Source organism: Zootoca vivipara, chromosome Z2 (assembly GCF_965207765.1).
Source record: "Zootoca vivipara chromosome Z2, rZooViv2.hap1.1, whole genome shotgun sequence".
NCBI lineage: Eukaryota > Metazoa > Chordata > Lepidosauria > Squamata > Lacertidae > Zootoca > Zootoca vivipara.
The window spans coordinates 41,203,437-41,221,929 of NC_142585.1; the positions used below are offsets into that span (position 1 = coordinate 41,203,437).

Here is an 18,493-nt window from a genome sequence, read left to right on the forward strand (position 1 = left end):
TAGGAGGGGGACATTTACAGGTGGAATCTGACCTAGCAGCCTCTAGGCATAATGACTTTCTCTCAGAGGTATTTTTAGCTGTGAACAAATTTCAGGAAAAGCTTTTGTGTGGGGAGACACTGAGCCCTTTGTTCAGGCTTCTGGGAATGAAGTAAGCCCTGAAAGGTTTTTAGAGTTTTATACACTGAACTCCTGTCTGCCACGATCAAGATTTTTCTTTCTTTCTTTTTAATGGGGCAGAAATGGCATTTTGAGCAAATCTTGGAGGGGAAAAGGGCTGTTTCTCTGATCTAATTTGAGGAGTGTCAAGGTGGCTTGGGAAGAGTCTAGCCCAGTAGTATCTGCTTGAGTTTTGAACTTCTTTCTGAGGCCTTGGGGATGAAGTCAAGCCCCAGCCTTTGTGCTTGTTGCCCTTAGTGTGGTGTAGTGGTTAAGAGCGGTGGACTCACAATCTGGTGAACTGGGTTCGCGTCCCCACTCCTCCACATGCAGCTGCTGGGTGACCTTGGTCTAGTCACACTTCTCTGAAGTCTCTCAGCCCCACTCACCTCACAGAGTGTTTGTGGTGGGGGAGGAAGGGAAAGGAGAATGTTAGCCCCTTTGAGACTCCTTCAGGTAGTGATAAAGCGGGATATCAAATCCAAACTCTTCTTCTTCTTAGCTAGAGATGCCAGGGGGTTGAGAGTGGTGCTTTATGCATGCAGTGCCAGGGGCTTTTACCCACTGAGCTATAGGCCTCTGTACATGGATCCAGCATCCCCTTCTGCTTGCTCGCATTACTTTTATAACCATAACCATTTTACAACAACCCTCTAGGATAGGTCATTGTCATTATCCCCCCTCATAACACAGACAAGAAGCTGAAAGTGGCTTTGTTGCAGCCTTCCTAGCAAGGACACAGCAGCTGTGGGGTTCAAACCTCAACCTCTGAGAACCAACTATGCAACACCAGCCCACCCTGTTTCTCCAGAAATAAGACATAGCCATAAAATAAGCCGTAGGAGGATTTTTAAGCATTCAAGGAATATAAGCCATACCCTGAAAATAAGACATAGTAATAGGCGCAGAAGCAATGCCAGCTGTGGCAGGAGAAGGAGGAAAAAATAAGACACCCCCTGAAAATAAGTCATAGTTGTTGTTTTTTAGGAAAAATAAATATAAGACGGTGTCTTATTTTCGGAGAAACACGGTAGTACAGTGGTACCTCTAGTTACGAACTTATCGTAATTCATTCTGGAGGTCTGTTCTTAACCTGAAACTGTTCTTAACTAGAGGCGTGCTTTCGCTTGCTGCCGGGCCGGCACACGATTTCCGTTCTCATCCTGGGGCAAAGTTCTCAACTCAAAGTAACTCTTCCAGGTTAGCGGAGTTTGTAACTTGAAGTGTTTGTGACTCAAGGTACCAGGGCCGGCTCTAGGTAGACTCCCGGTGGCGTGGTGTGGAAACCATGCTGCGCCCTGCGAGGGCGGGGGCGCCGGAGCAATCTCCGCCCCTCAGCGCCAGGGCGGCCGACCTGCTCGAGACTGCCCTGCAAGGTACCACTGTATTGCTATTGGCATCTAGCAGAGCACACTTTAGAATGTGTGAAGAACTTGGCAGACATTCATTCATCTTTGCAACAACGCTCTTGTAAGGCAGGCTTGCATTCCCCTGTACTGTGTGCAAACCCTGGCCCATCACCCCAAGGCACCTCTCAAATGCATCACTCCCTGGGCTCACCCAAACTTCCACTTTTCCTATGCTTTCCAGGCATGAGCCCAGGTGATTTTTCATTTGCCCCGCTGCTTTTTAACCCGCTGATTAACACTGAATTAGAACAAACATACAGTAAATGCACAGAACACCCAACTGATGTATGTTTTCCCAAGGGAAAGCAGCGGGACCAGCAGAATTGTGGATGAGCCCCCTGTCTGCTTAGCTCTCCTTGACTGTGAAGTTGTCCAAAGTCACTAACCAGCAAGTCTGTTTTTATTAACAACTCTCAGTGGTTGAGAGCTGCTGCTTCATGTATTGTGAGTGCTGTCAATTGCATATTTTCCTCTTCCCCCTCTGGGGCGAGGATTAGGCTTTTGTTTGCTCTGTAAACAGAATTACACAGTAGACTATAGACACCAAGTTATATTCTGATCTCTCAACAATCAAGGGAAATATTTTGTTGGGGAGGTGGGGAAACAGATTATGCTGGGCTCAGTACTCAAATAATGGGTTGTAGAGAGAAGGTAGTTGTCCTGCTGCAAGAATTGACCTCTGCCACAGCAAGGAGAGGCTAAACTTCCTTGTGCAAGGCTCACACTGAATGCTAGAAAGGAACAAAGATACAATGTTGGGGAGGGGAGGGAAGCAGAGCTCCAATGTTGCTTCAGCAACAGCCAGCCTTATACTTGTAAAGGTAAAGGTAAAGGGACCCCTGACCATTAGGTCCAGTCGTGACCGACTCTGGGGTTGCGCGCTCATCTCGCATTATTGGCCGAGGGAGCCGGCGTATAGCTTCCAGGTCATGTGGCCAGCATGACAAAGCCGCTTCTGGCAAACCAGAGCAGCACATGGAAACGCCGTTTACCTTCCCGCTGTAGCGGTTCCTATTTATCTACTTGCACTTTGAGGTGCTTTCGAACTGCTAGGTTGGCAGGAGCTGGGACCAAGCAACGGGAGCTCACCCCGTCACAGGGATTCGAACCGCCAACCTTCTGATCAGCAAGCCCTAGGCTCAGTGGTTTAACCACAGCGCCACCTGGGTCCCTTGTACTGGGCCCTATATAGGAGCAAGCAGCTCTTCTTAAGTTGTACCTCGGTTTAAGTACACAATTGGTTCCGGAAGTCTGTTCTTAACTTGAAGCGTACTTAACCTGAAGCGAATTTTCCAATTGAAGGTAATGGAAAGTGGATTAATCCGTTCCAGACAGGTCTGCGGAGTACTCAACCTGAAGCGTACTTAACCCGAGGTATGACTGTAATTGGTTCCTGAAGTCCATACTTAACCTGAAGCGTACTTAACCTGAAGCGAACTTTCCCATTGAAAGTACAGTCATACCTCGTTTTAAGTACGCTTTGGTTTGAGTACTTTCCGTTTAAGTACTCCACGGACCCATCTGGAACGGATTAATCCACTTTCCATTACTTTCAATGGGAAAGTTCACTTCAGGTTAAGTACAGACTTCCGGAACTAATTGTGTACTTAAACCGAGGTACCACTCTAATGGAAAGTGGATTAATCTGTTCCAGACGGGTCCGAGGAGTACTTAAACTGAAAGTACTCAAACCGAAGCATACTTAAACCGAGGTATGACTATATACTCTACATTCACATAAAGGTTATTCAGTTAAATAGGGACCACCAGTGCTGGATTTATGTATAAGCTAAACAAGCTATAGTTTAGGGCCTCACTTTCTTGGCCCCCCCCAAAAAACAAACTGGATGTACATTTCCAAAATAGTGGTACCTCTAGATGCGAATGAGATCCATTCTCTAGCACCGTACGTATCCGGGACAGTACTTAACCTGAAGTGGCAAATCTGCGCATGCTCCCCGCGTGATTTGGTGCCCCTGCACACATGGGTGACGTCATTCGGCGCATCTGTGCATGCGTGAATCGCCGAACTCGGAACTTCGGAAGTAACCCGTTCCGTTACTTCCGGGTTCGGCGCGTACATATCCTGTGTCGTACGCATACGTAATTAGAGGTATGACTGTATTAAGATGAAGAACAAATAAAACCTACATACAGCAACAGTGTTTTGTGTTGTGTAGGCTCCTATGATGTAAGAAATGGGCCCCCACCTGCTAGCCTGCTCCCTAAAATATCACATATAAAGGGCCCCATTACGTTCAGGGCCTCATCAAACCTAAATCCGGCCCTGGGGACCACCCTGTTCTAGCAGTCTTTGCTCAGCTGTCCACCTTCACATGCTTAAAAAAAAAACAACTTAGGAATTTATTTTTCCTTTTACAGTTGTATGGGATTTGCATTCCCCAGTGGTTACAAATTTGGAATCCTGCTGGGATACATTTCACAGCCCTGCAGCTGTTTCCTCAAAAAGTTGCACAGAGGTCAAGGGGTGGCTTCCCCTTTAGGCTGTGCGCCTCTGTACTGTACACCTTTTGGAGGAAGAGTCATTGGTGCCATCAAGGAAGGCCTCTGGGCTGGATATAGAGAGTTGCACTTAGCAGATTGAGCAGGAGGGCCCCAGACACAGCAAGGCTTCAGCAACACAGGAAACTGCCTTATAAGTACTGCATCAGGCTATGGGCAAATATAGCTCATTATTGTCTACTCTGGCCAGCACCAGCTCCTCTATGGTTTCAGGCAGGAATCTCGCTCAATCCTACTTGGAGATGCAGGGATTGAACCTGAGACCTTCTGCATGCAAAGCATGATGCTCTACCTGTGAACTATGGCTCTTCCAGCTGTGAAGAGGCTGGAGGTGAGCTAAATATACATTACGGTACTATCTTAAGGAGTGGTGTGGTGTACAGGTACAGTTAATTTTTCCAAGTGTGCCAGAACAAGACATAATAGGTGACTGCACCAATCTTAATTCATACAGGGTGAGTTTTTTTAAAAGAGGCGCCCTGGAACATGTGTACTCTGTATCTACAGGGCCTCTTTTAAAGGTCTCACCCTGTACTTGTACTGTAGTTGAAAAGCTACTGCTGATCCCCCTAGTGGCCAGGTAGGGTATAATATTTCAGCCTAGTTTGTAGGACAGAAGAGCCTGAAGCTGAGTACACTGGGGTAGCCAAAGTTGTTGGATAACAGTTCCCATCATCCCATCATGGGATCCTTGGCCATTGGGCATCCTGTGTGGGGCTGATGGGAGTTGGAGGGATGAAAAACCCTCCCGTGCCTGAAGGCCCTTCAGCTTCCTGCCCAGTCTCATAGCCCCTTGCACACAGTGAAGGCTATGTGTGGAGTATTATTTGTACCCACATGAACCAGATGGAAGGGGTTTTGGTCAGCGGGATTCATAAGACTTGGCAGCCTCTCTGTCATATCATCAATCTTTGCGCCTGGAAGATGGCACACCTCCCGGGACATCCTGTTACCTCCATACACTGCTGCCTCTGCCCTCCTCGGCAAGGAGTCACCTACCACCACCACTCGTCTCTTCCTCCTCTGAGGAGCGGCAGAAATGGTTCTGTATTCTGTGCCTTCCACAGACATTTTGGTGTATTCTGAGGTCTGCACCTGCTGTCCTTGCTCCTCTGGCCCAGAATCAGCGTCCAAGCTGAGGGCATGGAATCAACCTTGCAACTCCAGTAATACGCAACATGGCACCTGGCAGTCTCACATCCGTGTGTCGTGGTTCCTCCAGGGTTTTGTCTCCTGCATGGGGTGAACTTCCACCTCCTTAGGGGGACCTCATCTGCATCACTGTTCCAGGACAGTCCACTCTGCTCTATCAAGGGATTCCTCCTCTTGGCCAGGAGCTCAAAGTGTGGCTAATTGAGCTCAAGTTGCTGTGCCTTCTCTTTCAGCAAGGCAACCGAGTGTAGTTTTGCACCTTCTCGGGCAAGAAGACAAACATGGCACAGGTGTTGCTGGTCACTGCAGCAGCTCCCTCACCATCCATGTCTCCTGGTCCTGTGTACCCAGTGAGGCAACCTTCCCCTCAAACCACCCTCACAAATGCCCCTGTTTACAAGTTCATATCATAATATCACCCAATAATGATATTATCATACAACCATATCTTACAGCCATATCATTAAATCATGCAGTCACAGGATCACATTATCATACAGTCATAAGATCCCAGTATCTTATCCTATATAATAAAGTGCAAGTGTCTCTGCGTCCAGATTCCCTGTGTCCCTGTGTCCGCGCTACTGCACATGTGCCCCACGGACACAGGGATTGGATGCAGAGACTGCACACACACACACACACACACACTCCCCACATACCCCCACCTACCATTTCCCTGCGGCCGCCAACCGCTGCTCCCAGCCGGACTGAGCGTGGCGGGGGGGGGAGAGAGAGAGAGCGCATGTGTGCGTCCAACAAGGACAGGTCCTGGGATTCGGAGAAGCGCTGCGCAAGCACTTCTCCGAACCCCGGGATGTCTCCTTCCTGTCAGCGGCTGGGGGAGAGGAAGGAAGGAGGAGAAAGGGCTGCTTTCTCCTCCTTCGTTCCTGTCCCCCTGCCGCTGACAACAAGGACAGGTCCTGGGGTTCAGAGAAGAGCTGCGCAAGTGCTTCTCCGAACCCCGGGATGTCTCCTTCCTGTCGGCGGCTGGGGGAGAGGAAGGAAGGGGGAGAAAGGGCTCCTCCTTTGTTCCTGTCCCCCTGCCGCCGACAACAAGGACAGGTCCCGGGGTTCGGAGAAGCGCTTGCGCAAGCGCTTCTCCGAACCCCGGGATGTTCTAGCACCCATTTACTCAACGGGCTGAATTACACTAGTAATCATAATATCATACACGCATACAAGCACAACACCATATAGATACATAATCACAACATCGCAAGGTCACACAATCTTAATATCACAAAATCACTATATCATAATATCATATCACATCATAACATCATCAGATATAATAGCCCTCAATGCTACCCCCACATATGATTGGATGAATGTGTGATATGATGATTTTGTGATATTGATTGTATGATATGATGATTGTGTAGTAATCATGTTTGTAGTGTGTAAAAAATTTTTTTATAGAGACAAGCTAACCAGATTCATTTTGCACATTTGGCCATTCTGTTTCCAGGATGGTCCTTGGAGTGGTATGTGTAAGGTGGGGCATCTGGTTGGCCGCTGTGAGATCAGGATGGGCCTTTGGCCTGATCCAGCCGCAGGGTTCTTTTTATGTTCTACCCCCATCTTCTCTGAATAACAGTTCCTGGGATTGCAAGTGCAGAGGGTGCTCAGCTCCTGCCTCTGGGCTTCCCGTAGGCATCTAGTTTGTCAAGGTGAGAACAGAATGCTGTACTAAATGCAGGGGCGAAGGAAGGTGTTGCGACACCTGGGGCAGGCGTCGCTACGTAGGGCGCATGTGCGGCATTGCTACGTATGATGCATGCACCACACATAGCGACAATGCACATGCGCTATATAGCAGTTTGCCGCCGCTCCAGTGCCATATGGATGGTGTTGGGATCCTCTGCTTGCGGCTGCAGCTGGAAACGGAGGATCCTCCAAATGTGGCTGCGGTGGCATGATTGCTGCTCGTGTTGCTGCAAGCCCCCACAAGGTGACTTCTTGTCACCCCCTGCAGACATGGCACCCGGGGTGCCCCCCCCATTGCAATGCCACTGACTAGATGGGCCACTAGCCTGACCTATGCTCTTTCGCTCTTTCTCCACTTTTGGAGGCAGTATATGCCTCTGGATAGGAGCTGCTGGGAATTACTGGTGGAGACGGGGTGTTTGCATTCAGGACCTCCTTTTGAGCTTCTCACTGAGGCCACCTGGCTGGCCAGTGTGAGGCCAGGATGTGGCCTGTGGCCTGCTTCTTCCTAAGTCCTGTTTCACAGTTCGCTGCTGGCTTCTTCTTTTACCTACACTTGTTCTGCATTTATATTTTGCAGGGGTCCTGGCAGCTGGGGAGCACACATTCCCTTTCCAGTTCCTGCTTCCAGGTACGGTGAATTTATTCTTTTGCTCTCTTGTTTCTATTGATTTCCAGGACTGTGACTTAACAGTGACTTCAGACTTTCTATAACCTTGATTTTAACGTCCTGTGAGCGCAAACTCAGGGTTGCCTGGGGTGTCATGCAAGTGATTAACTGCTGTCAGATATTGCTATTATTATTGGTAATTTTATTTGGATTTCTTACCTGCCTTTCACCCTAACTTACCGTGGCAGGCTGCAGTGATTTAAAATACACTGTTAGAACAGCTTACAACTAAGTTAAAATCATAGGAGTTTGGTGGGTCTCAGTTGCATCAGCGGACAGAAAAAGGAGATTTATTTTCAGCATACGACAAAAACTATACAACGAAGGTGTCAGGTGCACCTCTGTGGGGTGGGAATTCCAAAACCTGTGCAACATCTGGCCATGGTTTCATGTCAAGTGAATGAATGTGAACGAGGTGCTGTTCTAACAACCACAGTCTGCTTTTAGACAGCCCTTGCCTGTCTACTTTGCTGCTTACTGTCCAGTCCTTGGGTACTAGCTGTCAGATTCCGCCGCCGCCGCCTCCATCTCAATGTTGCCTTTGTAAAGGGAGGAGGAGGAGGAGGAGGAGGAGGAGGAGAAGGAGAAGGAGAAGGAGAAGGAGAAGGAGAAGGAGAAGGAGAAGGAGAAGGAGAAGGAGAAGGAGAATGGGGACGGGACTAGAATGGATTGGCTCTACAGTACCTCCCTTTTGGCAGCACCTCCTGTTGGGCCCCCTGTCTTATTTATTAAAGATATATATATGACCCTTCATCCGAGGACACATGGTCACAAGCCACTATGGGCTCATACACACTAATTGTTCACTGTGCTTTTTAGGCACAGGTCTCTGCTTTTCCAGTCTGTGTCCTAGCATTTCTATTTTATTTATTTCCCCCCCGCTCAACCGCTTTCCTCATGGAAACCCACTCTTTAAGGCACTTGGCAACATGCAGAAAAGCCCAAATTGTCATTTGTTCCAATTCAGCGTTAAAGATCAGGTTTTCTTGGAGAAAGCGGTGGGGGTAGGGGAAAGTCCTCTGACACAGACCAGGAAAGTGTGGTCTGTTGCCTAGAAAGCACGGGGCAAAAGGTAAGTGTGAATGAACCCCACAGTTGAATATGTGGAACAGAAGCTGATCCGCTGTGCTCCCCCCTCCCCAATTTGCACCCATCAGGGTCTGCAGGTTCAAATCATGCCCTGCATTCTCTCTCTTAATTTTTAAAATTGGTTGTTTCTATATAAAACCATGAAACATTAAACAATAACATTATCCCCACACACACACACACAGACGGAAAAACCCTTGCTTATTCTTTACCGTTTTTTGTTTTAATTGAATGGCTGAACTTTGACTATGTGTGTGTGCATAAGAGCATCTTCTCTGCCATGAAGCTCACTGGGTCGACTTTGGGCTGATCACACCTTTCCTGCCTAGCTTACTTGCAGAGTTGTTGGGCTGGCGTCCATGGGGCATTTCCAGTTGGTCTTGAGGGTTTGTTTGTTTGTTTGTTTAAAGGAAGCGTGGGATATAAAGAATAAGCAGTTAACTAAAATAACTAGGAACTTCTAAATCAGGTTTTAAAAAGAGAGTTTAAAAATGCTTAGAAAGAGGGGCTGTTGAAGACTGTGTTTATCTGAGGCTGTTCATGGGCCATGCAAACACCAAATTAAAAACAGACTTTGATGCAAAGCACAGAACTGAACATTCCTAAGAATATTTACATTTTGAAATTTGATATCTATACTAATTATGGATTGTGTGGATTTCATCATGCCGTTTCTGGAACATCAAATTTATCTTGTTCCTTTTTTTAAAAAAAATACTGTACCATTTTTGTACCATGTATGCTCCATATTTTATTCCGTAATGTAAGTTGCGTAGAGAGCCCTGATTGCAGGTGCTTCATGAATATTTTAAACAAATAAAAACAATTGGCATTCCTAAGTCAGCTTACAATACCCGCCTGCTTTTTCTTTTTTTAAAAAAAGAAAGCAACAGTTTTCTAGTCCTTATGACCTGCACAGCATACGGCCCACTTGCAGCTCCCCCAAGGATTTTGGGTGGCCTGCAAAAAAATGTAAAAGAAAGTAAAGATGTAATGAGTGCATTTCCATGCGCCACTTGAAACTGCCTTCCTCTATTGTGCCAATGTTTTTCTTCTAGGAAAAAAAAGGTGCCAGTACTGTATACCCGAGTACCCCAGAATAAAAGCACTGATTGTGCCCATCTTGTAATTTGGTGGATGGGTTGCCACTGAGCATTATCTCCTGTTTGTCACATAACCCACGGCAACCAACCATTGCCAATCTATCTCTAGTCTGAGAGGAGTGACAGTCATATCTTTCCACTGTGTTTTTGGTCGTTGCTGGCATGCAGCTGACACCCGCTATGTGGCGAGCAGCAGCAACATGAGGGCTTCTTACCCCACCCCACAGCAGCCCACCAAGTTTATTTATATATTTTTTAAAATAATTTTTATTGAATTTTACACAAAAAGAAAAAAAGAAAAAGATAGAAAAATACAAAAAAGAAAAAAGAAAAATATATAAAACAACATCATCAATTCTTATTCCCCACAATTCTTCACATATTAAATAACCCTAAGATTTAAAAATAGATCTTCAACTCCCATTCTAAACTCTGCAGACTTCCTCATTCCCCCTTCTTGAGTTCTCAATAATTTACTCATTCTTGCAGTTTCTAATTCTATATTCACATTCTCTCTTCCAAATTATTACTTCTTTTTAAATATTTACCCTTCACCCTTCACATTTCCATTTTTATCTTAAATTTCTCTACCCTTTATCCAGAAAAATTCAAATATAACTTTTAAATCACTTTTACCCCCTAATTATTCCCTCCCACAAAACTAAAACTACCCCCCTTCCCTTGGAATCGGTGTCTCCAGAGACATAAGCCAGCTCCTTAAAACATTCCGGATTCAGACCATTTTTATCAATCAATACAAATTTACATAATTCTCCCTCACCCCACTCCTGCTCTGTCCCAATCTAGATTTTGCCAAACCCTTACCCCCCTCTTCTGTATTTCTCGCACTTTGCTTCCAAGTCCATTCTCCTTCTTCTGCCCCCACCTACTTCCTTCTCCCCCTCTCTCACCAGGGTCTTAATCTTTTTGTTTTTGCCCTTTTTGGGAGGCTTTTGGATCCCATCCCTTCCCTGTTTCACTTCCAAGTTTATTTATATTAATTGAAATTTCCCTTTTTAATAATATGGTTTATTTGCAAAACGGTTAATTATACCTTTACTTGGAAATTGGTCTAAAGAAGTTTAGCCTGTTTTAATTTTGGCCCCTACCTACTGCCTAGTTGTGCAGGTCTGCCTTATGGTCAGAGCCGGCTCAGCCATGAGGCGAAGTGAGGTGACTGCCTCAGGGGGCAAGATCCACCAGGGCAGCAGATCCTGATGTCAACCTTTCCCCCCCACCCCCACCTTATTCCTGATGTAGATCTTCCCTCACCATTTTTTCCCTGGGGGGAGGGAGGTGCCATTTTGGGGTCCGTCTCAGGTTCCAAAATGTCTTGGTTTAGCCATGCTTATGGTTGTAAAATGCCCCACATCACGCTCCTCCCCAAAGCTATTAGAAATCAAGAAGATGTACGGTTTTGGTTTTACTTCTAATGTTTGCAAAACATATACATGTCAAAACCTTTTCCTAGAGTAGAATGAGATTTTGGCAAAATATTTTTATTGTGCTTTTCTAGTCTAGTGCAAGACATGAGAAAGTGTGCTTGTGTGGGTGTTCATTTAAAGCCACATTACCTCCTGGGCAGCCTCCTGAGGGTCAGAAGCAAAAGTGGGTGAGGTAACAGGGAAACAGGTGTATCAAGTGTGTTTGTGTGGGTGTTTTATATGCCATGTCTTGTCTCTTTTCTCTTTGGAAAACAGCTTCAGCTCCTACATCCTTTGAGGGTCCCTTTGGGAAGGTCTTGCACCAGGTCAAAGCTGTGATAGAGACACCACGGTTTTCCAAGGATCACAAATGCAGCAAGATCTTCTATGTCCTCTGCCCGCTGAACCTGAATGACATCCCTGAGATTGAGGTACGGGTTGGTGGGAAGGAAGGAAGATGGTAGGCACCCACATGCCTTGCTTTTCAGTCCCAAGGGATAGATCATTAAACCACTTTGGGAATTCCTTGAGGGGAACAGGAATCTCCTCGCCATCTTCAGCAACCTTAAACTATGGTTCACATGATTCTTAGAGGAGGAGCCAAAGACGGTTCAAAGTGGCCTCATAGTGCTTTAAATGAATAGTGCAGGTGGCATAGCTGCCAAGTACCCCGTTTTCCCTGGGAAACCCCCCGTTTTTACTTACCTTTTCCCGGTGGTCCCCCGTATCACTTCGTCTCCTGTTTTTCTCCGTTATTTTCTCCTGCCGGCAGCCATTTTTCCCCCTTTCTGATTTGTCCTTCTATGGGCACCAAAAATGGCCGCCGCCGGCTTCAAAAGTAGCTTCTCCACATGACCGGAAGTGCGTAGACACGACTTCCGGTGTCGGCGGCGGCGGCGGCCATTTTTGGTGCCCATAGATGGGTGGGGCGACACCAGAAGTTGCATCGACGCACCTCCGGTCATGCGTAGAAGCTACTTTTGAAGCCGGCAGCAGCCATTTTTGGTGCCCATAGAAGGGCAAAGCGACACCGGAAGTTATGTCAACGCAACTTCCAGTGTCACACAGCTGCCGGTCCCGGATTCTGCAGTCCGGGACTTGGAAGGTAAGGCAGGTGGGGCCTAACCCAGTGGCAGGCAGGGTGCATTTTCCCTTCTCATCCTAGTGTTCCTTTTCTGCAGCAGCCAAACACAACGTCGATCACAAAGAAGTTCAGCTACAAGCTCGTGAAAACTGGCAACGTGGTCCTGACAGCCACCACAGACCTCAAGGGCTACGTGGTAGGGCAGGTCATCCAGTTGCGGACAGACATTGAAAACAAATCAGGCCGGGACACCAGCACCGTTGTAGCCAGCCTCATCCAGGTAACCGGGCTAGGCTTTTGGTAGTGTAGTTTAGGTGCTCAGCTTTGCTTGAGGGGCACTTGTTCATTTTTTGTTCCCTTGCTGCAAATGCAATCTTAGGAACATAGGAAGCTGTCTTTATGAAGAATTAGCATTAGCTGTTGATGAATCCAAGGCAAAACCATAGGGTTGTAGTCAACTGAGTTCTTTTCAGAATAATAGGCCCTTTTTTTTAATTAGAAGAAGAAGAAGAATTGATATCCCACTTTATCACTACCCGAAGGAGTCTCAAAGCGGCTAACATTCTCCTTTCCCTTCCTCTCCCACAACAAACACTCTGTGAGGTGAGGAAGGTTGAGAGACTTCAGAGAAGTGTGACTAGCCCAAGGTCACCCAGCAGCTGCATGTAGAGGAGCAGAGACGCGAACCTGGTTCCCCAGATTACGAGTCTGCCGTTCTTAACCACTACACCACGCTGGCTGTACTTGGTGAACTTGGAGTAGGTCTTATTTTCCCCTTCTCTTCTCCCCAACCCAGAAAGTTGCCTACAAATCCAAGCGATGGATCTATGACCTGAGGACCATAGCAGAAGTGGAGGGTTCGCCTGTGAAGGCCTGGAAGCATGCAGAGTGGAGAGAGCAGATTCTCGTCCCAGCGCTGCCTCAGTCCATCCTCCAAGGCTGCAGCCTCATCCATATTGACTACTACATCCAGGTAAGGTCCAAGTTCTGCTGATTATGAGCACAGGTTGTGGGCTACCAATAGAGCAGAGGCAGCAGGGGGCCTTTTTCAGCCCAAGGGCCACATTACCTCCTGGGCAGCCTCCTGAGGGTCAGAAGCAAAAGTGGGTGAGGTAACAGGGAAACAGGTGTATCAAGCAGCACATATATTTTGTAAATAATATTAAAAAACAAAACCTTCCAGGCCCAAACATCCCTAGGGAGGGATGAAATGTAGACATGGGTAGAGCCCTGAGGGCTAGACAGAGAGGTCTGGAGAGCCATATTCAGCCACTGGGACTGACACTTCCGCACTCCTGGTGTTTGGGTCCTTGGTCTGACCCCACAGGACTGCTCCTTTTAGTGTCATAGAGTAGGGTTGGAAGGGACCCCAAGGGCTGTCCAGTCCAAACCCCTGCAGTGTCCTCATGCATGCTTTCATATTGTTGTGTGGTGTAGTGGTTAAGAGTGGTGGACTCGTAATCTGGGGAACCGGGTTCGCATCTCCGCTCCTCCACATGCAGCTGCTGGGTGACCTTGGGCTAGTCACACTTCTCTGAAGTCTCTCAGCCCCACTCACCTCACAGAGTGTTTGTTGTGGGAGAGGAAGGGAAAGGAGAATGCTAGCTGCTTTGAGACTCCTTCGGGTAGTGATAAAGCGGGATATCAAATCCAAACTCTTCTTCTTGTCTCCCTGCCCCTGCCCCTAGGTTTCCCTGAAATCTCCCGAGGTTTCTGTTGCTCTCCCGATCTACATTGGCAATATCGCTGTGAACAGGATCCCCCTCAACCCGGCCCGCTCAGCCCCTCACATCCTGTCGCCCGTGATCCCGAGTGCACCACCGGTGGACGAGGAGGCCGCCGGTGGCTACCACCCCATGGACAGCATTTCCATCCCCACCAAGAGCCACTCCCAGCAGCAGCCTTTCAACTATGCACCAGGCTTGAGCTTCCCGGAAGCAAGGCTGGACTCTGAGCAGAGCAGCTCGCCCAACCACCCCACACTCTGCCTCTCAACAGGAGCGACGGTCCCTTACTATGCCGAGGGGACGGTGGTTCCGGTTCCCACAGCCAGCTCCCTCATCCTGCCTCCCGAGTATAGCACCTGGGGCTACCCATACGGTAAGCACCTGCCTAGCCTCAGATAGAGTTCCTTGGCTGGGGCAGAGACCCCAGGGGTTGTGCTGTTGCCCATATGGGCAGCAGTGTGTGATGCCTATGGGGACTGGTGGGGCAGAAGGACAGGGAGGCCGGCAGGAAGGGGCACCAGAGCAGATGACAGACAAAGCCAGTTTATTCTATCTTTGCCTCCTCCTCCTTCCTCCTCCTCCCTGCTGAGTTCTGAAGGGCAACACCAAGACTAAAAAGGAAGGCCCACAGCTCTTTGGCAGGGCACCTGCTTTGCATGCAGAAGATACCAGGTTCTGTTCCCAGCATCTCCCAGAAAGACTGGAGAATTTGCTACTAGGCAGCCTCAACAAAACTGAACTGAATGGACCACTGGCAGCTTCTTATGTTCCCCTGACGGTCCCCCTTATGTTCCCCTGATGGTTAGAGCTCATGGGCCATTGACCTGCAGACCATAAGAACATTAGACGGCCAGTGGCCCATCTAGTCCAGCATCCCATTCTTGCAGATGTCTGCAGGAAACCTCTCCTCTTGTACAGGTTGCAGCAACTGGTACTCAGAATCATTGCTGCCTCTGACCATGGAGGCAGAGCATAGCCATCATGGCTAGTTAAAGGTAAAGGGACCCCTGACCATTAGGTCCAGTCGTGACCGACTCTGGGGTTGCGGTGCTCATCTCGCATTATTGGCCGAGGGAGCCGGCGTACAGCTTCCAGGTCACGTGGCCAGCATGGCAAAGCCGCTTCTGGCGAACCAGAGCAGCACACGGAAATGCCGTTTGCCTTCCCGCTTGGAGTGGTACCTATTTATCTACTTGCACTTTGACGTGGTTTCGAACTGCTAGGTTGGCAGGAGCTGGGACTGAACAACGGGAGCTCACTCCGTCACAGGGATTCGAACCGCCAACCTTCTGATCAGCCCTAGGCTCTGTGGTTTAACCCACAGTGCCACCTGCGTCCCATCATGGCTAGTAGACACCATTAAATTTACTCCTCTATTAATAGGTCTAATCCTCTTTTGAAGCCCTTGCAAGTTGGTGGCCATCACTGCCTCCTGTGGAGTTAAGTTCCACAGAATGACTATGGACTGACTGTGTGACCACAGTTTGAAAACCTCTGAACTAGATGGCTTTCAACTTCTCTCTTTTTTGCTTCCTTCCAGAGGCACCCCCTTCATATGAACAAAGTTGCAGCAGCGCAACCTCCAGCCTGAGCAATGGCAACTAGCCACGAGCTCACAACATGATGTCTGACATGCCAAGCTGGGAGAAAGGACAGTACAAAACATTGCCTGGAAGGGGCGCTCCCCCCCCCCAGCAATAGTTCCCTGGGCCATGGCTGCCTTGCACAACAATCTCTTTCCTTGTGCTGTACAGCTCATCATCTTACTTGCTGCTTTATAATCCAAACACCTGTGATGCCTTATCGAAATGTGGGAGTCATCGTGTATGGAAAGATAGAGGTGTGTGCAGATCTGTGTGTGTGTGTGTGTGAGAGAGAGAGAGAGAGAGAGAGAGAGAGAAGAGAGAGAGAATGAATGAATGAATGAATGAATGAATGTACATATGTATATATTTTGAGTGCCACCCCATATCCGTTGTGTGCTAACCAGAAAAGGTGTGTGGGTGTAGACAAATTGCTTCTCTGCTGGGCGTCCAGTGATTTAAGCCCAGAGTGCCCTTTTGCACTAGCTTGCCCTCTAGAGAACAGTACAGGCAGTGCAGGAAGAGCTGCTATCAACATTCCTTCTGGTGTAGGACAATTGGCATTCCCCTGCCATTTTAAAAAATGTGGCATAGCACATCTGATTTTTACTCTGGGTGCTTGTAGTGGTTCCTTTTTTTTGGCTCATGAGTGCTTGTAGTAGCTACCATTTTCCCTCTCTCTGCCACCCCTGTAGTCCACAGACTGGAGACAACTGACAATCACAATTCTATCCTAACTCTACCTCTTGAATTTGCTTCTCCCAGAAAGTGAGTCCAGATGGAGGAGGGGAAGGAGGAGAGCCTTTTGGAAAAGAAAAGAAAAACATACAGTTTGTTAAGCAGAATTCCAAATAGTTAGGAGCTTTGGGTGGTGGTGCGCTTGATCCATTGGACAACAGTGGGGGGGGGGCAGGTCTCGTGCTGCGCTCCACAGTGAGTGCCTCTGCAGCTTTGCAGCTCATTGCCAATGGAGGTGGGAGGCTGGTTGGCTATATTCCTTCTGGAGTTCCTTGCCTCCTTCAGATAGAGAGTCCTGGCTGCTTACTAGCATAGCAGTTTTGAAAGTGGACTAGCTGTTGCCCAGAGAGACTCTTGGCCTCTGCAATCTCAATGTTACAGAACAGCCAGTGTCAAAGTACTTTTAAAGCAGGGCTTCTGACACACTGTGTGTATCTGTGGGTTTGTATGGGGTAGTTTGCCCCATGGCTATTTACCATGTTGGGTGTTACATTTTTCTGCATGTGCAAGTCTGATCTGCTAAGCACCACCTCTGGAGTAGCGAAGCCTTTTTACTTTCTCTCGGCCAACCTGCCTGCCTCTCTTCATGAGCTCCTTCAAGTTTGCTGGGTGGCTGATCCAGCAACATGGACATGCAAATGTTCACATTCCCAGCGCCACGTGGTTTTTATAGGAAAATTGATCCTCTTCCCCGACCCTTTTTATTTGTGTCTTTTCCCAATCAGATTCGTTTAAATGGTGAAACTTTGGAAACACAGATGTTAATGTATTTAATAAATTATTCTGAGACCTTGAATGTAAAAATGTCTTCTTTGTTTTGCTCACACACACACCTCCCACTGCACCCCTCCCAGCGCCTCTAATTGAATCAGGAGTTGGCCCTCTAAGTGCTGCTCTGAACAACTGCCGGCCTCATCCTGCCTGTGTGTAACAAGAGTTTCCCAGCAAGACCTGGAGAGCCATAGGTTCCCCATCTCTGGATTTAAACCCTAAATGTGAAGCAGGAGCCATTCTGCCTATCCTGGTGTATTTTGTAAATCACTCTGTTTCTGGAACAGAAGTGTGCTGGTGCTAATGTAGCCAAATCAGGGGGGGGGGAACAAAAAACTAAGAGGGAGCGTATCAACAGGAGGTATGAGAAGTACCAAAAGTTGGCAGCCGGGGTAGGATGGGGAGGAGAGAGAGAGAGACAGAGAATTTAGGCACCCATGGTGAGATCTGGGTATGTTCAATGGACACAGAATGGAGTGTCCGTAGTGGGGATATGATGATGGGAAATGATTCAGGGTAGATAATGGAATGGAGCAGCTGGAATTATGGAGAGGGATCCCTTGAAACACTGCTGTTTCTTTGCAGGCCCCCCACCTTTATTTAATTTTCAACGAAGTAATTCATTTAATGTATTTTATTTAATGAAAAGGTATATACACTCCTTGAATGTAAGAAAACCTTGAAACAGTTTAAAACATTAAAATTATTGCTTAAAAATGAGCATTGTTTTAAAAACAAAAACAAAATATGATTGAAATCAACAGATAAAACCAAAATCAGCCTTTAATTTGCTACAGTGCTGAATGGCAATCCTGTACCACCCAGTTTCACAAACTCTACAATTTCAGCTGAGGCATAAACCCAAGATGTGCATGTGTTATCCACGTCAGATATAAAGCTCATGCCGGAGGACTTGATTTACTTGTGAGGCATCTTCTGGTATCTCTTCCCTGCCAACTTCTCCTCTGCTAGTGTTGTGACATTTCCAAAAGCCAGTTCTTCGTCTCCAAACCAGATGCCTACCAGTCACAGCTGTCTGTCTGTCTTGCCCTGAAGGGGCATGGAGGGCATCCTTCAAATATTCATAGGAAGTAGCGTATAAGAGGCAGGGCTGGCTGATGTTCAGAGAGAACGAGGCAGCGGCTAGATGGCTGGATGGTCTTGGCTTCTGCTTACTGTAGTGGGAAGACCTGTGAAGTCTTGTGTCAGCCATTTCCTCTCCTAGTTTTAATCAAGTGGATTCTGTAAAAGTGAGACCATATTAAGCACATATCTGGCATCCCTGAGCTGGGGTCACTGCTAACACTTTCCCTGGCATTCCCATTAATAGAAGAAGAAGAAGAAGAAGAAG

At 47.6% G+C, this 18,493-nt stretch overlaps 1 protein-coding gene across 6 annotated transcripts in view; it reads left to right on the forward strand.

Moving 5' to 3' along the window:
• ARRDC1 (arrestin domain containing 1) overlaps nucleotides 1-17,167 on the forward strand; it is a 98,316-nt gene extending 81,149 nt beyond the window's left edge. For 3 of the 6 annotated variants that reach the window (XM_088665001.1, XM_088664999.1, XM_060270275.2), the window contains 6 exons: nucleotides 7,534-7,584; nucleotides 11,516-11,670; nucleotides 12,421-12,603; nucleotides 13,120-13,296; nucleotides 14,012-14,423; nucleotides 15,591-17,167. In XM_088665001.1, coding sequence (XP_088521127.1) covers nucleotides 7,534-7,584; nucleotides 11,516-11,670; nucleotides 12,421-12,603; nucleotides 13,120-13,296; nucleotides 14,012-14,423; nucleotides 15,591-15,655 — 1,043 coding nt within the window. In that variant the 3' untranslated portion in view covers nucleotides 15,656-17,167. The remainder of the gene's footprint in view (nucleotides 1-7,533; nucleotides 7,585-11,515; nucleotides 11,671-12,420; nucleotides 12,604-13,119; nucleotides 13,297-14,011; nucleotides 14,424-15,590) is intronic. The other 3 variants (XM_088665000.1, XM_060270276.2, XM_060270277.2) reach the window with 2 other exon arrangements.
• The last annotated feature ends 1,326 nt before the right edge of the window (nucleotides 17,168-18,493 follow it).